Here is a 17,210-nt window from a genome sequence, read left to right as displayed (position 1 = left end):
GGTGTCCCCTGCCTTAAGAAATCCTCCATCTTGAGATTGGTGGATTCCCCCAATAGGATTAGGGATGTGCCCCCCTCCCCTCAGGGAGGAGGTGCAGAGAGGGTGTAGCCACCCTCCAGGACAGTAGCCATTGTTATTATTTAGGGGCACCCAAGAACCCAGAAAATCAGATTCTTGCAACCTGAAACAAGGACTGCTGACCTGAAAGCCCTGCAGAGATGACTGAAGATGACAACTGCTTTGGCCCCAGCCCTATCGGCCTGTCTCCTGACTGCAAAAGTGACGCATCCGACAGGGACCAGCGACCTCTGAAGCCTCAGAGGACTGCCCTGAACCAAAGGACCAAGAAACTCCTGTGAGCAGCAGCTCTGCTCAACAACAAGCAACAACTTTGCAACTTTCTTTCAACTTCTAATGACTTCACTCTTTTTTATTTTTTATTTTTATTTTTAAATATTTTTTATTGGTTTTATATTTCAAAATATAATACAAATTGTTCAATTTTTAACCACAGGATAAACCAATACAATAACTAATATCTAGGTCATTTAACAATCTCAAACCCCCCCAATGTGCACATCACGGAACACTTCTAGTTTTACAGTATCATTTCTGACTGCACCCTCCAGGGGTTTATCCTTTATTATTTATTTAATATAGGCATTCGCTCGTGACCAGTGTGGGCCTTGTATTGCGTGCGTGGGTTCCCTGGCTTCCTAATGAGGGCCCCATCCGGATTAGTATATGCAGATAGCAACCCTGGTTTCCTGCTCCTCATGCGTCTCTGGTGCTGTGGTGACGAAGATTTGGTGGATTATTATTACTAGAGAGAGGGAAAGAGATGATGTGCATGCGCTGTGGTGCCTGGGTGCCCTATGGGCTTTGTTTCCGTAACGGGGGATGCAGGGGGATTTATGTCGTGGTTATTGCGAGTATATGTACCCCAGTTCAAGGAGGCATCATCGTTTTTGGCCTCCAGTTTTGTTACCAGATTCTCCCAAGTTGAGCATCCTGTGTGTTGTCGCCCTTCGCGCACCATCCTTTTTAGTACCTGGTATTCAGTACGAGCCCAACGTATTATTAGAAAGTACCAGGATTTCAAATCGGGAGCCTTGAGGGCTTTCCAGTGTATTGCTATTAATCTTTTGTACATTAAAAAGGCCAAGTCTATAAATTTGTGCAGGTGTCTTTGTTTTTTTGGTCTCTTTCTCAATCCCAGGAGGCAGGACCCAGGGTCTGCTATCAGTGCAAGTCCCGTTAGCTCAGATACTTCCCTTACCACCTCCGCCCAGGCCGTTTGTATATTAGGGCAATCCCATACCATATGGTAGAAGGGTGCTGACGGTGTTTTGCATCTTGGGCATACTGGTACTGAATCGGGGAACATGCGCTTTATTCTGGCTGGGGAAAGATATGTTTGATGCGTGTAGTTGAATTGGGTATATCTAAATCTGGGATTCCTTGACACGCCTTGGATGTGGGAGAAGGCCTTTGGCCTGTCTGTCTGTGGGATCGGGGTGGGGAGTACTGCATTCCATCTACCCCATGCTTTCCCTGCCTGTGGATCAGGAGTCTTATTGAGGATTCTGTATAGATTGGATATTATTTTTGTTTGATCGCTGTGTTGTAGAAGCTGGTGGAGCACTGGGGAAATTTCTGGTTCCGAAGTGCCCACCCCCCATATTTTTCTAATTTCGTGACATACGGCGTGGTATGTCAGGAACTGACCCGGATTTATCTCCGTAAGGGCCTTGGAGAGCCTCGAACGTCATTAATTTGCCGTCTTCAAAGCAGTCTCCTATTGTCTGTATTCCTGCTTCACTCCACAGCTTTGCAGCTTGCATTCCAGCTGCAGTCCCCGCTGTGAGAAGGTAGCCTCTTTCTAGCCTTGTTACCCCCATTTTTGGCCTGTTTGTGAGTGTATGTCAGGGTGTTTGTCACTGTTTTCACTGTCTCACTGGGATCCTGATAGCCAGGCCTCAGTGCTCATAGTGAAAACACTATGTTTTCAGTATGGTTGTTATGTGTCACTGGGATCCTGCTGGTCAGGACCCCAGTGCTCATAGGTTTGTGGCCTATATGTATGTGTCACTGGGACCCTGTCACACAGGGCCCCAGTGCTCATAGGTGTGCATGTATATGTTCCCTGTGTGGTGCCTAACTGTCTCACTGAGGCTCTGCTAACCAGAACCTCAGTGGTTATGCTCTCTCATTACTTTTAAATTGTCACTAACAGGCTAGTGACCAATTTTACCAATTCACATTGGCTTACTGGAACACCCTTATAATTCCCTAGTATATGGTACTAAGGTACCCAGGGTATTGGGGTTCCAGGAGATCCCTATGGGCTGCAGCATTTCTTGTGCCACCCATAGGGAGCTCTGACAATTCTTACACAGGCCTGCCACTGCAGCCTGAGTGAAATAACGTCCACATTATTTCACAGCCATTTTACACTGCACTTAAGTAACTTATAAGTCACCTATATGTCTAACCTTTACCTGGTAAAGGTTGGGTGCAAAGTTACTTAGTGTGAGGGCACCCTGGCACTAGCCAAGGTGCCCCCACATTGTTCAGAGCTAATTCCCTGAACTCTGTGAGTGCGGGGACACCATTACACGCGTGCACTACATATAGGTCACTACCTATATGTAGCTTCACCATGGTAACTCCGAATATGGCCATGTAACATGTCTATGATCATGGAATTGCCCCCTCTATGCCATCCTGGCATAGTTGGCACAATCCCATGATCCCAGTGGTCTGTAGCACAGACCCTGGTACTGCCAAACTGCCCTTCCTGGGGTTTCACTGCAGCTGCTGCTGCTGCCAACCCCTCAGACAGGCATCTGCCCTCCTGGGGTCCAGCCAGGCCTGGCCCAGGATGGCAGAACAAAGAACTTCCTCTGAGAGAGGGTGTGACACCCTCTCCCTTTGGAAAATGGTGTGAAGGCAGGGGAGGAGTAGCCTCCCCCAGCCTCTGGAAATGCTTTGTTGGGCACAGAGGTGCCCAATTCTGCATAAGCCAGTCTACACCGGTTCAGGGACCCCTTAGCCCCTGCTCTGGCGCGAAACTGGACAAAGGAAAGGGGAGTGACCACTCCCCTGACCTGCACCTCCCCTGGGAGGTGTCCAGAGCTCCTCCAGTGTGCTCCAGACCTCTGCCATCTTGGAAACAGAGGTGCTGCTGGCACACTGGACTGCTCTGAGTGGCCAGTGCCACCAGGTGACGTCAGAGACTCCTGCTGATAGGCTCCTTCAGGTGTTCGTAGCCTTTCCTCTCTCCTAGGTAGCCAAACCCTCTTTTCTGGCTATTTAGGGTCTCTGTCTCTGGGGAAACTTTAGATAACGAATGCACGAGCTCAGCCGAGTTCCTCTGCATCTCCCTCTTCACCTTCTGATAAGGAAACGACCGCTGACCGCGCTGGAAGCCTGCAAACCGGCAACATAGTAGCAAAGACGACTACTGCAACTCTGTAACGCTGATCCTGCCGCCTTCTCGACTGTTTTCCTGCTTGTGCATGCTGTGGGGGTAGCCTGCCTCCTCTCTGCACCAGAAGCTCCGAAGAAATCTCCCGTGGGTCGACGGAATCTTCCCCCTGCAACCGCAGGCACCAAAAAGCTGCATTACCGGTCCCTTGGGTCTCCTCTCAGCACGACGAGCGAGGTCCCTCGAATCCAGCGACGCTGTCCAAGTGACCCCCACAGTCCAGTGACTCTTCAGCCCAAGTTTGGTGGAGGTAAGTCCTTGCCTCACCTCGCTGGGCTGCATTGCTGGGAACCGCGACTTTGCAGCTACTCCGGCCCCTGTGCACTTCCGGCAGAAATCCTTTGTGCACAGCCAAGCCTGGGTCCACGGCACTCTAACCTGCATTGCACGACTTTCTAAGTTGGTCTCCGGCGACGTGGGACTCCTTTGTGCAACTTCGGCGAGCACCGTTTCACGCATCCTCGTAGTGCCTGTTTCTGGCACTTCTCCGGGTGCTACCTGCTTCAGTGAGGGCTCTTTGTCTTGCTCGACGTCCCCTCTCTCTGCAGGTCCAATTTGCGACCTCCTGGTCCCTCCTGGGCCCCAGCAGCGTCCAAAAACGCCAAACGCACGATTTGCGTGTAGCAAGGCTTGTTGGCGTCCTTCCGGCGGGAAAACACTTCTGCACGACTCTCCAAGGCGAGAGGGATCCGTCCACCAAAGGGGAAGTCTCTAGCCCTTTTCGTTCCTGCAGAAACCTCAGCTTCTTCTGTTCAGTCGAAGCTTCTTTGCACCCGCAGCTGGCATTTCCTGGGCATCTGCCCATCTCCGACTTGCTTGTGACTTTTGGACTTGGTCCCCTTGTTCCACAGGTACCCTAGATTGGAAATCCACAGTTGTTGCATTGCTGGTTTGTGTCTTTCCTGCATTATTCCTCTAACACGACTCTTTTGTCCTTAGGGGAACTTTAGTGCACTTTGCACTCACTTTTCAGGGTCTTGGGGAGGGTTATTTTTCTAACTCTCACTATTTTCTAATAGTCCCAGCGACCCTCTACAAGGTCACATAGGTTTGGGGTCCATTCGTGGTTCGCATTCCACTTTTGGAGTATATGGTTTGTGTTGCCCCTATCCCTATGTTTCCCCATTGCATCCTATTGTAACTATACATTGTTTGCACTGTTTTCTAAGACTATACTGCATATTTTTGCTATTGTGTATATATATCTTGTGTATATTTCCTATCCTCTCACTGAGGGTACACTCTAAGATACTTTGGCATATTGTCATAAAAATAAAGTACCTTTATTTTTAGTATAACTGTGTATTGTGTTTTCTTATGATATTGTGCATATGACACTAAGTGGTACTGTAGTAGCTTCACACGTCTCCTAGTTCAGCCTAAGCTGCTCTGCTAAGCTACCATTATCTATCAGCCTAAGCTGCTAGACACCCTATACACTAATAAGGGATAACTGGGCCTGGTGCAAGGTGCAAGTACCCCTTGGTACTCACTACAAGCCAGTCCAGCCTCCTACACCCGCCAATAGATAATTTAGTGGTATGTGTGGGGAGTAAGGAAGCTTATCCGCTCCTTTTTGCACATATTTAGTCCAACACGCATGCGCAACTGCAAGCAAAGGGTTGACCAGTACCGCTTTGGAGGGCTTAGACGTCAGCCAATTTATGAGGGGGGTCCCGTTCCGCCGAGGCTCTAGGCTCCTGGGTTCTGCTTGCTCTGGTCTGTGGATCCAGTATTGGACCCACTGAAGTTGTGCGGCTGCATAGTATCTTTCAAAATTCAGAGTTCCCAGGCCACCATTATCCAGCGGGCATTGCAATGTGGTTAGCGCCACTCGTGCTCTGCCACCACCCCAAATGAGCTGTAGTAGTGCTGTATTTAAGTTGCCGAAGAAACTTTTGGGAATAGTTATCGGCTGGGCCGCAAAATAATATAGGAGCCTAGGTAGAATCAACATATTGGCAATTGCCACCTTGCCGGGTGGCGAGAGCGGGAGCTTGTTCCAGAATTGTAGGGAGCCTTTTATGGAAATTAGTGCCCTCCCCAGGTTCCCGTCTCTTAAGTCTTCTATGACATGATATATGTTTATCCCAAGATATTTAAATGTTGTCGGGCACCACTTTAGGTGCCCTACTTCTGGGGGGTTTTGATTATTGGGGGCCTTTTTGCCAGGGGGAACACACAGGACTTCTCCCAGTTTACCACAAGGCCAGACAGGCCTCCAAATTCAGCCAATAAAGATATTACAGATGGGATAACTGCACAACCGTTCCTGATATATATCAAAGCATCATCTGCATATAATGAGACCGTGTGATATAACCCATTCCTAATAATTCCCCATTCGTGTTCCATGAGGCGTATTTTTGCTGCTAACGGTTCCTTTGCTATGGCAAACAATAGCGGGGATAGGGGACATCCCTGCCGTGTCCCCCTGGAGATCGGGAAACTATCAGAAATCACCCCGCCCGACTTCACCCTCGCACTTGGATTAGAATACAATGTCCGGACCCAACGGATGTAATTAGGGCCTATTCCCATGCGGGCCATCAGGAAGTCCCATTCCAGCGTATCAAAGTCCTTTTCTATGTCTAGTGAGAGCACCATTTTCTCTTGTGCAATCTTGGGGGTGTCTCCTATTATACTCAGCAATCTGCGAATATTTAGGAAGGTGTTACGCTGTGGGATGAAGCCATTTTGATCTGCGTGAATCAATGAGTGCATGAGGGGAGCTAATCTATTAGCTAATATTTTGCCTAATATTTTGCAGTCTGTATTTAATAGCGATAATGGTCTATAAGATTTAACATCCGTATGGTCTCAGCCCCGTTTAGGGAGTACCACTATCATAGCTTCCCTTCGAGATATAGGTAAGCTTTCTTTAGTCCACGCCTCTTGGAACACTCCCAGCAGATGGGATTTCAGGCTGGGTAGATAGGCTTTATAATATTCCGAGGGGAGGCCGTCTGCGCCCGGCGCTTTGTTCCTGGGCAGCTGTGCAAGGGCTAGTTGTATTTCTTCTGTTATGGGGGTTTCGATTGCATCTCTATCTGTTTGTGATAGTTGGGGTAGGAGGGAGTCTGCCAGAAAAACCTCAAGTTGTGTAACTGTGCATGAGGTGCGTTTAGTGTATAAGTTTGAGTAGTAATTCCTAAACGTCTCGTTTATTTCTACTTGTGTAGTAGCCATCTCATGCGCGCCCACCCGGATGGCACCTATCGGGGCTTGCTGTCTATCTTCGCGGAGTAGCCATGCTAGCATTCTACTTGATCGATCTCCTTCCGTTTGCAACCTAGTTAAATAATAGTTGTAGTCGTGACAGCGGAGCCTGCTATCAGCATCATTATATTTTGAGCGCTTTTCTTTGAGGACAGTGCTAGAGATTTCCCCTAGTGCTACCGCTTTTTCCGCAATCCTTAGCTCCTTCTCTAGTTTGCTAATTTCCGCCTGTAAAGAGCGTCTCACTCCCCACGTAGTGGACATACATACTCTGCGTGCTACTACCTTATGGGCATCCCATTCTATCGCCCGAGTTGTTGCAGACATAGCGTTTATTTCCCAATATTGGCCTATAGATTTCCCCAATGTTGTGGCGAATGCTTGATCTTGTAGAGCCTCCGCCTGGAATCTCCAAGTGGGGATTGCCTGACGTGTCCTACCCCAATTCAGTGTTACTCTCAGAGGCGCATGATCCGAGATCGTCTTTGCTAAGTATTCAGATTCAGTGACCAGTGCCCCTAATTCGTGATTACCCCATATTATGTCTATTCTAGTGTGAGTGTTATGTGGTACTGAGTAAAATGAATATTCTTTTTGCTCTGGGTGGCCTAGTCGCCATATGTCGTGAAGTCCCATAACGTTTGCCCATTCTTGCAGGGGACCTATGGGCTTCCTACTAGTTGGTGTGCTCGGGTAGGCACTGGTTCTGTCCAATGTTGCTGATGGGGTACTATTAAAATCACCGCCCTAGATGGCTAGGGGCATGGGGTGGGACAGCAACGTTGGGGTGAGAAAGCCCATGATGCCACTGTTTGGAGCGTATACCCCAACCACCGCCATTTGTCTGCCGTCTAGCCTGCCCTCCACTACTACGTACCTCCCTCCCTGGTCTATCTTGTGTGATGACAAGAGGAATGGAACTCCTGCCGCTATCCAGATCAACACCCCCCTTGCAAAGGCCGAGTATGTTGTGCCTATCAACTGGCCTCCCCACCTCGTGCGCAGGTCGCGTAGGTCCCCCTCTAACATGCGTGTCTCTTGCAAGATAGCGATATGCACTCCTAGTCTTTTAAGTCGAGCACTCTAGCCCGTTTGCTCAGCGCCCCAAGACCCCTGATATTCCATGTTAATATAATATACTGGTTTTTAGTATTATTTCGGGAAGACATCATGTGGGGTTCTGGGGATGTGTTGAGGGTCTGGGCTTTAAAGTTGGCCCGCCTGGTCCCTGCCTTTCTATAGCTGATATTTAAATATAGCGGGTGCAGGTATATATTTTGTGCATTAAGTAATTCCGGTCCTTGCATTTCTACTAAACTGTTAATCCCCACCCCCCTAATTAAACACCGCCTATACTACTTACAGGTACAGTGAAACTACAAAACTTAAAAATGTGTGAAATAACTCTTATCCAGTTGGATTTGCATAGTGGGATTCTCATATCGTACAGATGTGGCTCTTGTAAGGGGCTCACATCGTGCCGCAAACTTAGTCTGCCAATATCGTCAGGCGCCCGCCCTTGGCATAAATCTGTTCCCTCTGGCCCCGCCCATCCATCATGTACCACCTTCTTATGCCACCAATCACTTAGCTTAGTGTTTATAACAAAGATGCATATTGTTGAAGGCACTTTGTCCCCGAGTCTCGGCAATGCCGCAAAGTCTCTGCAAATTTTCAAGTTACAAGCATTATCACTGGAAGTCTCTCTGGGCCTGTACGAATAGTTTAAAGTTCGTCCGCGGTTCTTGGGGTGACCTTCGGCCCGCCTAGTTCTCCTGTTATCGTGGATGCGGAGCTGGCCGTGTCTGAGTCCGATCCCAGCTCTGAAAGACCTCTAGCTGTTGTACTGTGACTTTGCATGTGTAACGGCGTCTCTTTTAGCACTTTTGCTCTTTCTTCTGCTGCTTGCCAATCATTGGGCTGGCCTCTGGTGCGCCTTTTGGATCGCTTCCTTGCAGCGGGTTTTTGCCATTTCTCGTCCCCCTCATCGTCCTCCCGGGGGTGTGCAAGGCCCTTGGCATGCACCCATGTCCAGGCATCTTCGGGGTTGGTGAAAATATGAGTACGGTCCTCCATCACTACCCTTAGATTGGCTGGGAAGAGCAAGGCATATTTTATGTTATGTTCCCGTAGGCGTTGCTTGATTTTGACAAAAGAATTGCGTTGGTTCTGCACCTCTTGCGTAAAGTCTGGGTAAGCGTTAATGTTAGAGTCTTCATACTTGAATGGGCCCTTACTGCGGAATTGTTGCAATATTACGTCTCGGTCTCTGTAGTTCAAAAACCTGGCAATCAATGGCCTGGGGGACTGGCCGGGAGCCGGAGGTCTGCCCGGGATTCTGTAAGCCCTTTTGACTGAAAAAAACTTGGATGGAGCCCCATTTAACACCTCCTTGATTAGCCACTGCTCTAGGGAAATTTCTGATTCCGGTTGACGCATACTTTCTGGAAAGCCCAGAAACCTCACGCTGTTGCGGCGCGCCCTGCTCTCCATTTCCTCCGATCTTCTCCAAAGTATCTTCAGCTCCTCATCCATGCGCTGAATCTGTTTTTGGTTCCCTTGCGCTATTGGAGTTAGGTCGGCTATTGCAGCTTCAGTTGTTTTCACTTTTTCAGCTAGGCTTCGATCATCCACTCGTAATAGGTTCAAGTCTTGCGCGACTGCATCGATTCTGCCTTCCAAAGATGACTTAGGGGGTCATTCTGACCCCGGCGGTCATGGACCGCCGGGGCCAGGGTTGGCGGCAGCACCGCCAACAGGCTGGCGGTGCCCCGCAGGGCATTCTGACCGCGGCGGTTTTGCCGCGGTCAGATGCGGAAAACCGGCGGTCTCCCGCCGGTTTTCCGCTGCCCTTTAGAATCCTTCATGGCGGCGCAGCTCGCTGCGCCACCATGGGGATTCTGACAGCCCATACCGCCATCCTGTTCCTGGCGGTTCTCCCGCCAGGAACAGGATGGCGGTATGGGTTGTCGTGGGGCCCCTGGGGGCCCCTGCAGTGCCCATGCCAATGGCATGGGCACTGCAGGGGCCCCCGTAAGAGGGCCCCACTTTGTATTTCAGTGTCTGCTTTGCAGACACTGAAATACGCGACGGGTGCCACTGCACCTGTCGCACCTTCCCACTCCGCCGGCTCAATTCTGAGCCGGCGTCCTCGTGGGAAGGCTCTTTTGCACTGGGCTGGCGGGCGGCCTTTTGGCGGCCGCCCGCCAGCCCAGTGCAAAAGCCAGAATACCCTCCGCGGTCTCACGACCGCGGAGCGGTATTTTGGAGGGGGGAACTCTGGTGGGCGGCCTCCGCCGCCCGCCAGGGTGAGAATCACCTCCTTAGTGTCCAGTATTGCCTGCAATACTTTCTCGAACTGAGCAGAGTGCGCAAGAAGTGTGCTTTCCAGTGACTGTAGGGATGGGCTAGATTGATGGTCGGTAGGCGTTATCACTTGAGTGGTTCGGTCTGGGTTCTTGGTTGATTTGGCTCTGCCGGCCATTTTGGCTGTTCTGAGATTACCTCCCAATCTGCAGTGATTTCGCACTTTTAATCTTCCTGATTCGCTGTTTTAAACTTTTACTGAGTGGCCTGGGCATGGAGTACACATCTGGCGTTAAGAGCGTGAGATTGGCCAGCCAAGCCAAGGGACAGTTTAGCCTTATTCAGGCCTATTGTGGCCTCGGTATTCAATGACAAATGCTGCAGTCATTAATTGATTCGATATTCCGGCGTTGAGTTCTTGCGGGACTGTCCTCCGTGCCCACCGGAGTGTGCGGAGGGTGTAAAATCTGGGAGGGAACAATCGCTTCCTCCTGTGTGATGGCAGGGCTTGGTGCCAGAGGCTCCCTCAGATAGAGGGGAGGAGTGTTTAAGGGCCGGGAGAGGTGGTGGCGCTCGGGAGAGACCGCAGATCAGGACGAACGCCAGGTGCCACAGATGGGCTTCGTGCAGTTAGGGACAGTCGCGGCAGGGGCCCACTGCAGGGGAGTCCAGGGCAGGCCACGCGCCCGCGGTCTTCCCCAGCCGTCCGTTCTGTGCTGGTTAATTAGTCCGAGCTCACGGGAGCACGCGGTCCGCATCAATCTTGCCCTCTTGTGTTAATGAGGAGGTGGGGGGGGGGGGGGGGGGAGAGTTGTCTAGCATTCCAAAAGCTTTTCCCCACAGCTTAGTTTTGGTGTTCCTCCCCTTCTCAGGTGCCCTCCTCACCTCGTTCTTTAGACTATGCACTGGTAACCCCCGTAGCCTTCTTTGAGCTAGCCGGGGACGGAGCGCTCAGATCAAGCGACCGTCCCGGCCGCCATTTTGGCTCCTCCCTAATGACTTCACTCTTCCCGCCGGAAGCGTGAGACTTCACCCTCTGCACCCGACACCCCCGGCTCGAGTTCCAGAGAACCAACACCACAGGGAGGACTCAGGCAACTGCGACCTTGTGAGTAGCCCGAGATGACCCCCCCCCCCCCTTGACCCCCACAGTGATGCATGCAGAGAGCATCCAGAGGCTCACAGTGACTGCCTGTAACAAGCAACCAGACACCTGGACCAAGCACTGCACCTGCAGCCCCGAGGACCAGAAGGAACCAAACCTCAGTGCAGGAGTGACCCCTAGGCAACCCTCTGCCTAGCCCAGGTGGTGGCTGGCCAGAGAAGCCCCCCTGTACCCTGCCTGCACTGCTAGTGATCCCAGGGTCCCTCCATTGAATCCTATACAAAACCGACACCTGCTTTGCACACTGCACCCGGCCGCCTCTGTGCCGCTGAAGGTGTGTTTTGTGTGCCTACTTGTGTTCCCCCCCAGTGCTCTACAAAACCTCCCTGTTCTGCCCTCCGAAGACGCAGATACTTACCTGTAGGCAGACTGGAACTGGAGCACCCCTGTTCTCCATAGGCACCTATGTGTTTTGGGCACCTCTTTGACCTCTCCCCTGACCGGCCCTGAGCTGCTGGTGTGGTAACTTTGGGGTTGCCTTGAACCCCCAACTGTGGGCTGCCTATGCCCAGGCACTGAGACTTGTAAGTGTTTTACTTACCTGACAAACTAACCATTACTTACCTCCCCCAGGAACTGTTGATTTTTGCACTGTGTGCACTTTTAAAATAGCTTATTGCCATGTTTTTACAAAAACTGTGTATGCTATTGCTCTAATTCAAAGTTCCTAACTTACCTGTGTAGAGTACCTTGCATTTTATGTATTTACTTCAAATCTTGAACTTGTGGTTCTAAAAAGAAATTAAGAAAGTATGTTTTTCTATATAAAAACTATTGGCCTGGAGTTAAGTCTTTTAGTGTGTGTCCCTCATTTACTGCCCTTGTGTGTACAACAAATGCTTAACAGTGATAAGCCTACTGCTCGACCACACTACCACAAAATAGAGCATTAGGATTGTCTAATTTTGCCACTATCTTACCTCTAAGAGGAACCCTTGGACTCTGTGCACACTATCTCTCAATTTGAGATAGTATAGACAGAGGCAACTTCCTACAGTGGCACAATCAGTGCTGCTGCCCTCAGGTGCCAATCCTTAGGACCCCATGTCCTGGGTACCTAAGTACAATTTACTAGGGACTTATAGTGGCAGCAAAAGGTGTTGCCAATTACCTTTGTAATGCTTAGGGAAAGAACACTGGCACCGGGAACCTCGTTATTAGGATCCCAGTGCACGTCCAAGTTGCATCCATAAACCAGGCAAAAGTGGGGTGGGGGGGATTGAGTGGGTCGGGGCGGGAGTACTGCAACAATGTCCCAGTTTCTCACACTATCACCATGTCTGAGGATCAAAACTCGACACACACAGTTACATCAGAGTTTGCTAAACTCAGGATTGCTGTTGGAGAGTTGCTAGGACCCTCAAAGGTTTTTGCCCCAGAAAGGATTCGCTTGTGACAGCGACATTGGGTGACTGGACTTCGGCCAGACCTGATAAAAGCTTGTGGGAAGTTGACCTTGTAACAAGTACCCCCTCACCATCTTTGTGGAACGAAGAATCTCTGCAGGGAGACCCCATCAACAGCATCATCTACAACATCCTTGGAGCACTATCTGCTTCCTTTGTCCTTACGTCTGGACCACTCCATAGGAATCCTTTGCAATGCTGATAATGTTCCTGAAACTGCTAAATGACTGCTCCTTACTATTCTAGGACCTTGATAGTCCCTGCTGGAGTCGGTTGCCTGAAGCAATTCTAACTGATTGCATTAACGCTTACCTAAGTTTTGTTTAGAAAAAATTCTAAATGCCTAATTCAGGGAATTTGCCCAGCCTTGATTGTGTTTGGGTTAAATTGGTTTTGTTTGATTGTGAAATCTGTATCTCAGGAACCCTCTGGATCTTTTTTTTATTCTAGTGTCTAAATTCTCATTAAAATATAGTCTATTTTTTTTTTATTGGTTTCTGACTTCTGGAGTGTCGTGTTTGATTTATAAATTGTTTTGGTGCTGTTTAAATGCTTTACACTTGTTCCTGTGTCTGCGCCTTGCTGTTCAGTACCACAGTTACTGAAGGTTGAGGTGAAGGTTATACGGATGAAACCTACTGGATATAAAGTGGTTGGTAAGTGTATTTCATGGTCACGTCGCACAACCACACCATAAAAACACCTCATTACCTCACAGCTGCCATCTCTGAAAAGTGATGGGACCTTTCCTCCAAGTATGAAGATAAGACCTGTTCATCAAGTTTTGTTCTTCACTATGCTATTATTTTCATTTGGAATTATTTGTGTACCTTTGAGCTCACGTATCTTGCTTATTTTTCCCAAGGATGCATGTTGAGGTGTAACAAATTAATCTAGGGGAGCATTTCCACCTTGATAATTCCTCATATTGGAACTGTACATGTTTATACTTTACAATATGTTCTGAATGACTCATCTCAACTTTGTATATCTCGTCTTCATTGTGTGGAACTGGGGAAAAGAGGCCTGGCAGTGGCCCCATCAACCCTCCCATATCAATGTTACTTTTGCCTTGTTACCTGGAGCTTTTCCCCAATGCTGATGTGCCCCAGTGACGTAAGCCATTGAACCGTTCATTACCAATTTACCTTTTTTCACATACCATGCACCCTTCCCTTAGCTAATCTAGCCTTTATCTCCCATACTGCTCTATTATTTACGTTTTCTATTTCACCTGACAGCATACCACAAGGTGTTTTATATTATTTGCTTTTTTTCTTGTCAAACCTAATACACCTGTTCATTTTGATGTTACTAGTAGAAGATGTTTTTTAAAACAAAATCTGAAGGGCGGCTTGGTCAAATTGTACGTCAGTTGAGCTTATCTTCACTGGCTTCTGAGGTAGGCCAATCCGTAATGTTTGTAGTAAGAAAAAGCTAGGTTAGTTGTGATTGAGTGTTGGAATTCCATGTGGCTGTCATTTGGGTGATATGAAATCTCAATGACACTTTAAACAAGCTGCAGCTGGAAGAGGCTGACCCCTTGTCCCTCTCTCTGGCGCACTGTTAGACTTTATCTGACAAGTCTAAAAATGGATACCTGGAACCAAATGAACAAATTTGTCAGTTTCAGGAGGATTCATGTTCGAAAAAGGAAACCGTTAATTTTTAAGTATCTAGATGGTCTTCTCATACCTATGAAAACCATGGCTATCAGCATTATTTTGTAAAGAAAAGGAAGTAGTGTTAAAAAATGATTCCATTGGTGTTTTTAATTATTTCCCTACCAAGTGTTCCATAACATCAGGGTATTACACTCTCTGCTTAACACTTTCCGTGCAGAAAATTGTGATGCTGTAATGTGATGAGTTGCAATTATTAGTTTTGGTTAAATTTCTTATTTGTGTTCAGCAATACAACCTTGAGATCACTGATCTTAGTCAACCTGCAATTGTGAGTCAGCCAAAAAGAAAGCGTGGCCCAGAAGGAAGTGTTCCTGGTCCAATAATCCTAATTCCAGAGTTCTGCTATCTCACAGGTACAAATTAAATATTTTATTGTTTAGCAGCACAAAGTAAATATGAGCAATGTTGTGTGCACCTGTACCATGTTGACTCAGAAACATGCTGCAATGAGTGTTTTAAATGAAATTGTTAGTAACTGGTACTATGGTAGAATTTTCAGTTCAATAATTCTCTTTTCTGATATGAACCACGCTCGCATCACTGGGTTATGCCAGAAGTGCTCCTTTTGCTCTATAGCAGTGGTTCCCAACCTTTTGATTTCTATGGACCCCCACTTTAACATTAATGGAACTCAGGGACCCCCGCCTTAGTCATTACTGGAAGCTGGGGACCTAATTTGTCAATATTTAATGATATTTTTTAATTTTCTAGGCTCTCGCGGACCCGCAGGTGTCCCCGGACCACAGGTTGGGAACCACTGCTCTATAGGATCAGTTACAGTGGAAGATTTAGACCTCACAGATGGCTGCCACCAAGTGGTTACATTTTTCTGTCTCCTATGCATACTACAAATGACTGGACTGAATTCCAAGTAGTTTTCACAATTTTTTTTTTTTTTTTAAAGCACATCACATTTTTATTTTATTATGAATGTCTGTGTTTCCTGCAAAGGCATTTGTATATGAATTGTCCATGTAGGCAGCTGGCCTGGTGTGTGGTGGGCACATATGTTGACACCTTTTACCAGGTCCAGGCAACTCCTATTAGTGAATGAAGGCGTCTAGTTAGCCAGGGCTCTCTAGAGGTAGCTGTGGTTGATTGTAAAGCACTTAAATACCACAGCAGACACACAGCAACTTATCACACCAGAAAGAACCAAAAAGTGTTGAAAAAATAAAGGTACTCTATTATATTAACACTGAACTAGGTTACCTATAGGCAGTCCCCCAACTGGATTGGTAATTCCTATCTATCTATCTATCTATCTATCTATCTATCTATATATATATCTATATGTTCGATGGCATGTGTAGCTGCAGATACACATGCTGATCACATCCCGCCATCTGGTGTTGGGCTCGGAGTGTTACAAGTTGTTTTTCTTCGAAGAAGTCTTTTCGAGTCATGAGATCGAGGGACTCCTCCCATTCCGGCTCCATGGGCGTCGACTCCATCTTAGATTTTTTTCCGCCATCGGGTTCGGACGTGTTCCTTTTCGCTCTGTGTTTCGGGTCGGAAAGTTAGTAAGAATCTCGGAAAAATCGTCGGTATTGTTTGCGTTCGGTATCGGGTTAGTTACAACAGATCGACACCGACTTTTGAAGAGCTCCGGTGGCCCTTCGGGGTTTTTTCGATCCCCCATCGGGGCCTTGTCGGCCCGGCCACGTGTCTCTTCAAGGCTGATGGAACGGACCCCATTCCGCTTCTGCCCAAAATGTCATAACAAGTATCCATATACAGATCAGCATCTGGTCTGTAACTTGTGTCTGTCTCCAGAGCACAAGGAGGATACCTGTGAACCCTGTCGAGCGTTTCGGTCGAGGAAGACATTAAGAGACCGAAGAGCAAGAAGACTGCAGATGGCGTCGGCACCGACAAGACAAGGGCGTTTAGAGGAGGAAGAAGAAACCTTCTCCATCCAGGAATCGGACTCGGACGAGCTCGATCCCAAAGACACGCCGAAAACCGTGAGTAAGACGTCGAAACATAAAACTCACGAGAAGACAACAGAAGCCCAGGGGACGCCACCGCCAACAGGCCATGGCTTAACCCGAAAAATAGGTGACCGATCATCGGCACCGAAAAAGGGCATGCATGTGGCAAAGTCATCAGACTCCGGTCAAGATACTGCCACACAACAATCTCTGGCCCGAGACAGCGGCTCCAAGCAGATTGGGCACCGAGACAGTGGCACCGAAATGGTTCGGCACCGAGACACCACAACGCCGAAAATAAAGGTTTCCTCAGAGCCCAAAAAGGCGACCGCAAAGATTTCGATTCCGAAACATCCAGCCTCGGAACCGAAAACAGGTTCCTACACAGAGGAACAGGGATTGTCCTCCCAGATGCAAGGACATAAGTTTGGAGAGGAACTTGAATCAGTTGAGCCAGACTACACTCAAAGAAGGCTCCACATTCAAAAAGACACAGGGAAGATAAGCACTCTTCCCCCAATTAAGATGAAAAGAAGACTTGCCTTTCAAGAAAAGGACAAGCAGCCACAGGCAAAGGTGGCAAGACAAACAACTCCACCACCATCTCCACCACCATCAATGCACACATCACCGGTAGCCACTCCACCACTGATGCAATCCCCGACTCATACTGCAATAAGTCAAGATGATCCCGATGCATGGGACCTTTATGATGCTCCTGTATCAGATAACAGCCCAGACTGTTACCCTGCGAGGCCGTCGCCACCTGAAGACAGTACATTCTACACGCAGGTAGTCTCAAGGGCAGCAGCGTTTCATAAAGTCACCTTGCATTCAGAACCAATTGAGGATGACTTTTTGTTTAATACACACTCCTCCACTCATAGCCAATACCAAAGCTTACCTATGCTCCCGGGAATGCTAAAACATTCCAAACAAATATTTCAGGATCCTGTAAAAGGCAGAGCCATAACTCCAAGGGTGGAGAAGAAGTACAAGCCACCG

General features: G+C 48.4%; 1 protein-coding gene across 2 annotated transcripts in view; it reads left to right on the top strand.

Annotated features, from left to right (window-relative positions):
• PIWIL1 (piwi like RNA-mediated gene silencing 1) overlaps positions 1 to 17,210 on the top strand; it is a 1,338,982-nt gene that overhangs the window by 663,651 nt on the left and 658,121 nt on the right. For both annotated transcript variants that reach the window (XM_069215364.1, XM_069215365.1), the window contains exon 10: positions 14,498 to 14,624. In XM_069215364.1, the coding sequence (XP_069071465.1) occupies positions 14,498 to 14,624 (127 nt within the window). The remainder of the gene's footprint in view (positions 1 to 14,497; positions 14,625 to 17,210) is intronic.

Source organism: Pleurodeles waltl, chromosome 11 (genome assembly GCF_031143425.1).
Source record: "Pleurodeles waltl isolate 20211129_DDA chromosome 11, aPleWal1.hap1.20221129, whole genome shotgun sequence".
NCBI lineage: Eukaryota > Metazoa > Chordata > Amphibia > Caudata > Salamandridae > Pleurodeles > Pleurodeles waltl.
Note: the sequence above shows the minus strand (reverse complement) of the source record. Positions and strands in the feature narration are given on the sequence as shown.